General features: G+C 32.3%; 1 protein-coding gene across 1 annotated transcript; it reads left to right on the top strand.

The window, feature by feature from the left end:
- Window positions 1–4,256: 4,256 nt before the first annotated feature.
- LOC114278158 (abscisate beta-glucosyltransferase) lies at window positions 4,257–11,031 on the top strand. Its single transcript, XM_082917812.1, is given in 3 exon segments — window positions 4,257–4,401; window positions 6,746–6,801; window positions 8,756–11,031. Coding segments are annotated over 3 exon segments (906 nt in total). The 3' UTR covers window positions 9,461–11,031.
- The last annotated feature ends 430 nt before the right edge of the window (window positions 11,032–11,461 follow it).

The following is an 11,461-nucleotide window of genomic DNA, read 5'->3' as shown; positions in this document are numbered from 1 at the left end:
GCAAAACAATATGCATATGTCGACAACTTTTGATTTATAGGCAACATACGTTTCAATAGTAACAAGTTAGCAAGTAATCCTAATACTCTTGACTTCTGAGAACACAATCTTCCATTCAAACACAAAAAATTCATGAATTTTAGTATTTTAAGTTTTGAGAATATGATACAATTTGCAATTAAATACACAGGTAAATGCCTTTAGTCAATAATGAGGATTGGGATCTTCCATGTAAAATAGAACAGCAACATGTTGTTCTATTCATACAAAGTAATTTAGCAAAAAAAAGGCTGTAAACTTAGTCGAAAAAGGCCGTTCGAGGCGAAAATGCAAAAAAAAGGCCGTTCATGAAAAATTCATGAATTTTAGTATTTTAAGTTTTGAGAATATGATACAATTTGCAATTAAATACACAGGTAAATGCCTTTAGTCAATAATGAGGATTGGGATCTTCCATGTAAAATAGAACAGCAACATGTTGTTCTATTCATACAAAGTAATTTAGCAAAAAAAAGGCTGTAAACTTAGTCGAAAAAGGCCGTTTGAGGCGAAAATGCAAAGCAGCTCCCAAACCACTCTATGGATGTCATGGGTAGCTTCTTCGTGACAAATAGGTAATGTGGGGATAGACGGAATGTAATTAGTACACATAGGTTGGGAGTTAGAGTGAAAAACCACTTAAACTTAGTCGAAAAAGGCTGTTCGGGGGTGAAAATGCAAAGCAGCCTCGGAACCACTCTATGGATGTCACAGGTAGCTTCCTTGTGACAAATAGGGCATGTGGGGATAGACGGGATGTAATTAGCACACGTAGGTTGGGAGTTGAAGTAAAAAACGCTGTAAACTTAGTCGGAAAAGGCTGTTTGGGACTGAAAATGCCAAGCAGCCCCCGAAAAAGCTCAACAATGAGAATGATCATATAGATAGGTCCGTTTATAAGATTCTAGGTGGTTTGGATTGACTAATCAATGGCCTAATGTATTGAGTTATCATTGCTTATATGCAATAGTCAAAACCATTTCAATGATCTCTGAGCACAGTGAAACATTTACTCAACAACATGATATTTCTGCTAAATGTGACAACCAAGCAGGGTCATAAAGAAGCAAACTGAAGAGTAAGCCCAATTTAACCTTAATGTTGACCTTCAATCATCTTCTAGTTTGACAAATAAGCATTGCCAAGTTCTTTTATAAAGTAATTTTATGTCATTATTGCTCATATGCTGGAAAAACCTTATATTCATTGTCATTTTTTAGGGGCTAAATTTTTTTCTCATTACTGCTGAATATGTTGCATAAATTTACATTAATTGTCATTTTTTAGGGGCTAAATGTTTTCTCATTACTGCTGAATATGCTACACAACCTTACATTAATTGTCATTAGGGCTAAATGTTTTCTCATTATTGCTGAATATGCTACACAACCTTACATTAAATTGTCATTTTTTAGGGGCTACATTTTTCCTTATTACTGTCGAATAAATATGTTGCACAACCTTACATTGATTGTCATTTTTTAGATGCCAATGGATTTTTACTCTTGTGCACTTTGCGTTATTTAGATGCCAATGGACTTTTTTGGCATGGAAATTATGTTCAAATGCTATATGGAATTAATGGGTGTAATTTTTGTTTTGTAGATGGCTTTTGACATAGATATGTGGATCTTCCATTTTTGTGTACAGCGAATAATTTACACTTTTGAACAGTCCCTCTTTTTTGTTGTCAGCTTTTTGTGTGGCATTTGGATAAAACGTACATATAACTTTTGATGGGGTACAGAATACTTTTGACATGGAACTTGTATTTATTGCTATGGTATGTAGATTACCTTTTGTCGTAGTACAGATTATCATGGTAATTTGTACCATGCCAAATGGTCATTTCGCATCACCATAAATATATTTTTGTGTACGGAAGACATTGTTTTGGTATATTTATTTGTTAAGTATGAAGTTATTATTTTCAATTGGAATATATACTTGGTTTGTATAGAAGTTGACATTGTAAGTTATTCTTTTTTGTTTGATGGTTGTAAGTGAAATATGCGCTATGGAATGGGTGATAATATATACATATTGTTTTGTTTTTATACCTGTTACAGGTTGCGGTGGATACATACAGGTTGTGGACAAATTAATTAAAATTAAAAAAAAAATATACAATGATGTTTTTGGCGACTAAACAATTTGATAGCCAAAAATAGAGTTAAATATTTTCAGCGACTAAATAGTTGGTAGCTAAAAAAGAATTAAATCTTTTGGCGACTAAATATTTAGTAGCCATTTAAAAACACTTTAGGCGACTAATTATTTAGTAACCAAAAAAAGAAAAAACACTTTTGGTGACTAAATATTTAGTCGCCAAAACGTAAAAATTATATTATAGGCGACTAAAACTTTGGTAGTTAAAAAACCTTAGACTTTAGGCGACTAAACTATTTAGTAGCTAAACACCAAATCGGACTTTTGGCGACTAAACATTCAGAGCTAAAAAAAAGTTAGATTGAAAAAAATATATATTAGCGACTAAAACTTTGGTTGTCCTAGATACTTGAAATTTTGGCGACAAAAATTTTAATAGCTGAAAATGTGATATAAATTAAATTAGTAGCTTTTGGCGACTAACAGATTAGTCGCCAATTTAGCCTTATCAATGACAAAATCTTAGTTTTGTTGCCAATACCTTTACTTTTGCCTACTAACAAATTAGTCGACAAAAATAGGACTTTTGGTGACTAAATAAATTTTTGTCGCCAATACTTTCCCTACAATCTTCTTGCGACAAATCCGGCGACCAAAATATTTAGTCGGAAAAATGTTTCGGCGACTAAAATCTTACTTTTGGCGACTAAAAATTTAGTCGCCAAAAATACAATTTCTTGTAATATTATAAATTAAGCCTTGTTTGGCATAACCTATTTTAGTCTATCTTTTTATGTTTTTATCTTTTTTGAACCACATCAATCAACATTTTCTCTCTACTTTTCTACACATCTTTTTATAAAAAGTCAAAAAATACATTTATTTAGAACATTTCAACCCACCCCTTAGATTCTTAATATTATTCACAATAATCTGATAAAAGAAATAGATCTTACACAATTAAATATATGATAAATAAAAAATTGATATGTATCAAGCCACATTATTATAAATCAAACTATAAGATTTTTTTTTTTTAAACATTTTTTCTTAAATATATATGCCATTCTTAGCTTTCCAAAGCAATCTATATTAAAAATTGGATCAATCAGAATAAAGCCATCTCAATCTTACCAAACACTTTTAGGGAAAACAAACACCAAACTTAAATTTTACTTATCAAAATAAATTATAATTTTGACAATTCACTAAAGATGGTTGTTTTACATCCTCTCTCAATAAAGCAAATCTTTTTTTGGTGCAGTATCATATCCACTTTCAAATTATATGATCCCGTAATTATTTTTATACTTTTTACTTGTATAGGTGTAATGAAGAGGAAAAAAGAAAACCCATTGTCTGGTTAATTATTTGTCCACATTTTCATAAAAGCTCAAGGGTATTAAGTGTAATTTTTCCTAAATTATAGATTAAGAAATGGTTGATTTTTTGACTTTTTTAACTATTTTAGTCTGGGACTAAAAAACCTAATTTAGAAAGGACTTTTAACTTTTTTGACTTTTTTGTGAGAGAAAGAATGTAATAATTATGAATTGAATGTAAGATTTTATTTAATTAGACTAAAAAATTTATTTTATTTTGTGTGACTATTTTAACAAAAAAAAAAAAAAATTCACAAAACCCACTTCCCAAACATTGCCTAAGAAATAAGTATTAGCATTTGCCCCCAATGTTGCAACCCTCTCATGATGCACTGCTTATAAATCCTATGCACAACCCACCACATTGCTCTTAATCAGAGCAATCAAATTTCACCCTCAATCTGTAACTCTCTCTCTCTCTCTCTCCATGGATTCATCAAAAGTAGAGATGTTCTTCTTACCAAGTTTATTGGGGAGTGGCCACATTATTCCAGCAATAGACACAGCAAGGTTTTTTGCAGCTTTTGCAGCTCATGGAGCTGCAAAAAATCCATAATCACAACCCAAGTACACGGCCAGCACTTCCAAAAATCCATAGAGAGAGACCAATCATTAGGCCATGACATCTGCTTCCACACCTTCAAATTACCCGCGGCCGAGTTTGGCTCGCCGGAGGGATGCGAGTCTCTCCTCGCCACCTCGGTTGGCATGTCCGAGAAGATTTTGATGGCCTTCACCAAGCTCCATGAACCCATCGAACAACTCCTCCGGGAACGCCGCCCCGATTGCATCGTCAGCGACATGTTCCATCCCTGGACTGTTGATGTCGGTGCTCGGCTCGGCATTCCCAGGATCTTGTTCTATGTTACAGGTTTGTTCCCGTTTTCTGTTGTTGTCAAAGACAACTAGTTGATAATATTTTCTTATATTTTGATTTAAATTTTTCGTCACTGTCATTTTAAGTTAAATAATTTGTTTCATACCTTTTGAGTCTGGTTTCAGTACACGCCGGTCCACCTTTTGATGTTTTGATTCATTTTCTAGGCTCTTGCGTAAATCATGGAAAAAGGCAAATAGAAAAAAAAAAAGACCGACTTTAGTTGAGTTAAAAAAATAAAAGGTAAAATAAGTTAAAATATCAGGTTTAAATTATAATTATTTTATTTTTATTTACAAAAGTTAAAAAAACAAATCAAACAAACTTTTTACTCTCAAGCTAAAAGTCTTAATTTAAAAAAATCAACTAAAAAAACAATGCCAAACGGCGACTAAACTAATCTCATTTGAAATTTAGACAAAACATAAGAAGTTTATAATTTTGGTATAATTATATCAATTCTTTTTTAGTAAAATTAGCTCTTGTTTGAAATGAGCTAATTTAGCCTGTTAAAAAAAATTTGTTTGGGATAAATTTTAACTTCTTTTGTAGTTGATTTGATAGTTATGAGAAAAAAAATAAAATGACTATGGTTTGAAGTGAAATTTAAATTAATATATTTTGTCTTTATTAGTTATTTTAGCCAAAATAGTTTATGCCAAACGAAGATCGAAATTAATGCAAATAATATAAAGACACAAAAATAAATAAGGTAAAATATTTATTTGAGTGTAAAAGAGATAATGTCATTTTTTGATTCATACAACTAACAAATTTCAAATGAAAAATGAGCCAAGTTCTATGAAAAAGAGTTCAATAAGATTATGTCAAATTTGTGAGATTTACTATACTTTTTCTCTAAACTTAGGGGAGTTTAGTTTAAATTATCCAAAAAAAAATTAAAATTGACCAAATAATGGTAGGCACATGATTTAATCATATTTATGTTTAAAAAAAATGAACAATTGTCATTTTTAAAGACAAATGTGATAAAATTATATGACTATAATTATAGAATCAATTTAATTTTTATCATTTTTTAAAAGATAAATGTGACAAAATTATGTGGCTATAATTAAACGATCATTTTTTTTTTCATAAATGAATGTGATCTTACGACTCGTTTGTTTTCAGAAATAGAATAGAAGGGATTGATAGTGAAGAGGTTTTGTAAAATTATATTTGTTTTGATGATAGTTGTTAGTGTAGAAATTGTCAAATTATTTTTATATAAAATAATAAAAAAATACAAAAAAATTAAACATTAATGTTTTAAAAAAAATACCCAACATGTAAAAAATTTTAAAAAAATAAAAATAAAATAAAAAATTTCCCAAAAAAAATAAAACAAATAAAATAATGATTTTTACTTAACAAAAAATACAAAAAATTAAATATTAATGTTAAAAAAAAATGCCCGACATGTAAAAAATAAAATAAAAATAAAAAATTTCTAGTCCGCCGGACTATTTTTTTAATACCAAGTCTTGGAGGACCATCTGAATCCCCTTGGGGAGGCCCATCCTAATCCGGAGCTCACTATCAATCTCCTTCCCATCTCTCAAAACAAACACAATATTAATGGATTCCAAATCACTACCAATCTCAATCCCCCTCTAACTCTCTAAACAAACGGGGCTTTAGACTTCACGGATCAATAGATGATAAAACAAGACTTATGGACCCACGTGTTAAAACTGGATTGATCTAATTCAGCCTGCATAGCGGGCTGAAAGCAAACCCATCACATACATTGGCCTCGTTTGGGAAGTGGCTATTTTAGAAGTTTTTTGATTTTTTGACTATTTTAGTAGACTATTTTAATTTTTGTGTTTGAAAAGATGAGATGAATTTTTATTTGAGTTGTTGTATTGAAAAATGTGTTGAAATGATGTTTGAAGTTAAAATGACAAATTTGTCTCTAAAATTATAATTTTTTAAATTGATGTAAAGGGGCAAAATCATAATTTACCAAGTGATGTAACAATTTGTCAATGTGTGCCTATACTGTCCGGCAGTTGCACCTATTTTATTTTATTATTTTTTATTTTTAATAAAAAGAGTTGAACAGTAGGACTTTTTGATTTATTTTTAATTTGAGACTATATTAACCTGAATCCTTATTTCTCAAACAGCGCCATGCTGATATTGTTTTTTAAGAGTTAAGAAAATGAGCTACAAATATAGTTTTTATTAGACAATGAAATTTTTTAAATGAAAAGCCAAATTTGAAACTTTAAGCTTTTGTTTTAAAAATGACATAATCTAACATAAAAATTTTGTATGAATTTTTTTATTTGTATATTAATATTTATAAAATTATGATTCCATGTTACAGGTTTGTTCCCTCTCTGTTGTGAAGAAAGCCTTCGACGATACGCACCGCATGAGAAGGTAAATTCTGATATAGAGACCTTTGCTTTGCGGGGTCTCCCCGACGACAACATTTATTGTGTTTGATTTGAATTTTTTGAATTAATTTTTTTGAAAATTAAAGTTTTTAGTTTTCGTATTCTTTTGTTTTTTGTGAGTATTTTTTAAATTTTAAATATTTTTTTTACTTTTTTAGATGCACCTTAGTTAGATGTATCTAAAAAGTAAAAAAATTATGAAAAAATATTTTAAAAAATTAATAAATACATAAAAATACAAAAAATATACTGAATTCTTATATTTTTTTTTGTATTTTTAGTATTTAATGAATTTTGAAAAGATTTTTTTTACAATTTTTTACTTTTTAGGTGTATTTATGTTAAGTGTGTCTCAAAAGTAAAAAAATTACTTAAAATATTAAAAAAATTCAGTAAAAATAAAAAAAATACAAAAAATAATAATATAAAATTTTTTGAAAAGTATTTTCTGAAAAATGAAAACAAACAAGGTGATTATTTTTACAAAGAGCAAAATACCATATCGGTTTAAGAATAAAGGAAGTGGTTGGGGACAATATCTTGACATCATTATAGAATCTGAGCTCCAGAGTCATGGGGTTATAGTCAACAGCTTTTACGACTTAGAGTCAGCTTATGCCGAATATTTCAAAAAAGAAATGGGTAGAAAGCTATGGTTAGTAGGATTAGGGATGGCAATCTAAATTCGATCCGATAGAGACCTGACTCTCTGATCCTGATTTGAGCGATATTTTCTTGAAAAATATCTCTAACGGAACGGGGATGGTATTTAACCCGGCCCGTCCCTGTCCCCGTCCCCGTTTATCCCCGAAATAAAATTACTATTTTAACCCTAGGTATATATATATAAAAACCAACCCCTTATCACACTTTCATTTCTCCCTCTCTATTTGACCGTGTCTTTCATCTCTCTCTCCCTCACTCACGTCTCTCATCTCTCTCATCTCACTGCTTCTCTCATATCTGTCTCCCTCACTGCTTCTCATGTCTCTCATCTCTTTCGTCTCTCTCTCCCTTACTCACGTCTCTCATCTCTCTCAGCTCATCGTGCCACAGCCCCGTACACAGGACCAGGATCGTGGTTCGATCTGGACAGACCGTGATTGGATCTGAAGTTACCGATCTGGATCGTGGTTCGATCTGAAGCTGCCGATCTCTCTCTCTCTCGTTGATGAACAAATTTTTTTGAAGCTGAAGCTGCAGAAGCCCTCTGTCTCTCGATCTGAAGTTGCAGAAGCTCTCTCTCTATCGATCTGAAGCTGCAGAAGCCCTCTCTCTCTTTCTCTCTCTCTCTCTCTCTCTCTCTCTCTCTTGTTGATGAACAATTTTTTTTTTAAAGTTATATATATACATCTGTTGTTGTCTGTTTGTGTTGAACAAATATTTTTTTTTAAAGTTGTTATATATATATATATATATAAATATATATATATGTATCTGTTGCTGTTGGTGATGGTTGTTGATCTGAACAATTCTTGTGTGTGTGTGTATTGAGAACTATCGGGGATATTTCGGGGTCGGGGAAACCCGATCCCCGTTAGGGGATGGGGGCAGGAGAGGTGATGGGTTCCCCGTCTGGGATTGGGGTCGGGGCCGGGGAGATTTTCACAATCGGGGATCGGGGACGGGGAGGGTAATCCCCGGCCTCGCCCCGCTCCGTTGCCATTCCTACGTAGGACCTGTGTATCTCTTCAACAAAGAAGTCAGACAAAAAGCCGAGAGGGGCCAAAAGAACTCCATTGATGGAGGTACAATTTTGAAACAACAATGTTATGTATCATGAAAAAAAAATTTATGAAAATAATTATGAAAGTTTTGTGACCTTTGGATTAGAATAAAGAACCACACACTAATCAAGGTAATTTAAGAATCATAAATCTTTCATGATCATTTTCATGAAAAAATTTTCATGATTCCTAACTTTTCTCTATTTGAAATGGCTCGACTCCAAAGAACCCAACTCAGTACTTTATGTTAGTTTCGGAAGCCAGGCTAGTATGGCTCCCGAACAATTCCTCGAGCTTGCTCACGGGCTCGAGGCTTCTGGTTGCCCATTCATTTGGGTAGCTAGAGATATGTTAGAGTATAGCCAAGAAGAGGAAGAAAAGAAGGAAGGAGGCAGAAATCGAGGTAAAAAGCTTCTAGAGGGATTTGAGGAAAGGATGACCAAGTCCGGACAAGGGTTGATAGTAAAGAGTTGGGCACCACAATTGCTAATCTTAGAACATGCCAACATTGGAGGGTTCTTGACACATTGCGGATGGAACTCCACAATTAAAGGGATAGGAGCCAACGTTCCAATGATCACATGGCCGTTGGTGGCAGAGTAATTTTTCACTGAAAACCTCGTTGTGGATGTGTTAAAGACTGGGATTCGAGTGGGGAATGATGAATGGTTATCGTATACTTGGGAACCTAAGGTGACAATCACCAGAGAGAAGGTTGAGGCAGCAATAAAGTGGCTAATAGGTGGTGGTGGTGGTGGTGGTGGTGGTGAAGTGGAGGAGATGAGAAGAAGAGTAAAGGAGTTGAGTGAGAAGGCCAAGAAAGCAGTAGACCATGGTGGCTCATCTGTTGCAAATGCCATTGCTTTGATGAATGAGCTTAAATCTCGCCGGAGTGTTTGTGTGAATAAATTATGATCTTGGAATTTGACTATTTTTCTATGTGATTCTCATTCTTTGTTGTTGATTTAGTTTTGATTTTGGTTTTGATTTTGGTGAGGTCTATATGTTTATTTACAAGTTTGCATAGTGGAGAAGAATTATTGGTAATGATGGTTGCAATCGAAGTATCTATGTTCATTATGTGTCAAGAATTTTGGTTGGATTTTATTTTCTTCAATGAAAATCATAAAATTGAAATAAAAAAATCAGTATCGAATTTTTTATTTTTTCATTATCATTTTATTTTATAAAAAGTGTGAAATTTATTGAGAATTCAAGGTTTTACTATAATATTAGATTTTTATATAATTAGGTAAATTAAAAACTTTAAAATATTATTGTATTTTTTATTTTTATCCTTTTTCTGTCTCATTATACTATTACTACTATTTGTTAGTTTGTCAATTATAATTTGACTAATTGAAAATGAAAGCTAGTATACATATTCATATATATCATAGTTAATTTGTTACTAGTATAGTTGTATATATTAGGCCAAGTTTGGCATGATTGAAAAAAGATAAAAAGTCAAAAAGTTATTATCCTATTTAAGTCACATCACCTCTCTAACACATCATTTCAAACCCAACCCAAACTCAACTCATATTCCATAAAAAGTCAAAAAGTGCACTTATTTAGTCTTTCCAAACTAGGCCTTAGTAGGGTGTTTACAGGTCGAGTCGGACCGGGTTTGACATGCATCCGTCACCCGGACAGACCATCTCGGGTTGGCTATGGAGGAGCCCGATTTTGACCGGCTGGATGCTCGCAACCAAACATGTTCGGGTTGATTATTTTCGGTGGAAAGGTCGAAACCGACCGATCTCCATCACATTTCAAATCTAGCCCATAAAATCAAAACAAAATTTTAACTTCGTACGTATATTTTTTTAGATGAGAAAAAAAAAAAAGGATAAATTTCTGAGAAGAAGAGCTTTGGGTGAGAGAGAGAGAGAGAGAAGTGTGAAGGCAGAATAGAAAGAAGAAAAGCTTTAGGGTGAGAGAGGAGATTGTAATGACAAAGAAAAGAAAGAAGAAAAAAGAAATGAGAGAGAAGAAAGTGAGATCTGAGACATGGAAGCTACAGTGAAGTGATCTCTAATGGTGAAGGCAGCGAAAAGCAGCGTCGGTGTCGGTGGTGAGGCGGCGGAGAGCAGCGCTGGCATTGGTGGTGAGGCGGTGGAAAGCAGCATCGGCGTTGGTGGTGAGGCGGTCGTGAAAAGCAACAGCCATGGCCAAGTATGGTTATATTCTAATTAGAGTCTTCAGCAATTAAAATGAAAGTATGAGAACAAGTTTTGAAAATGGAAAGAAAATGTAATGATGATAAGGAGATGGAAGAAGTGAATAAAGTCAAGAAGATGGAAGGTTGATTAAAATAAGGTGAAAAGTCGTTTAAAATAATTATCTGTAGTGAAAAGTTGGGTAGCGTGTAAAGAAATGAGGAAGATAATGATGAAATTTGAGATTTTCATAAAAAAGTGCAAGATTTTTTAATTTTGTTTTTGTCAAGATGATAACGTTGTAATACCTTTATTTTTTTGATATAATCATCCGACAGCCGACCGGAAAAAAATTAAAATTTGTATTCTTCATCCGTGGCCGACTGAAATGACTGGTGAAACCGTCCGTGAGCTGTTGGTCCGAGTCGGGCCAGTTAGGTTGAGCGGGTTGGGCAAATTTTTGAACACCCCATAAAATATAGGAATAATTTTTAAATATAATTTTTATTTTTTTGATATAATTAATATAGTCCATCTTAAATAGTATATTGAGGAGTTAGATGATTTCTTTTATTTCTCAAAAAACCAATCTATTTTTTTTCTTATTTTTTAATTTTTTAAATTGAAATATCAGTCGTTTATGTTCACAAAACAAAACTGATAAACACATATCCAAAATTTATACAATTTTTTTCTTTTTCTTTTTTCTTTTCTTTTTTTTTAATAGGCATGATATTTATAAATGGAAAATGTT

Source organism: Camellia sinensis, chromosome 3 (assembly GCF_055761805.1).
Source record: "Camellia sinensis isolate YWXY chromosome 3, ASM5576180v1, whole genome shotgun sequence".
NCBI lineage: Eukaryota > Viridiplantae > Streptophyta > Magnoliopsida > Ericales > Theaceae > Camellia > Camellia sinensis.
This window is presented reverse-complemented; position numbering and strand designations above follow the sequence as displayed.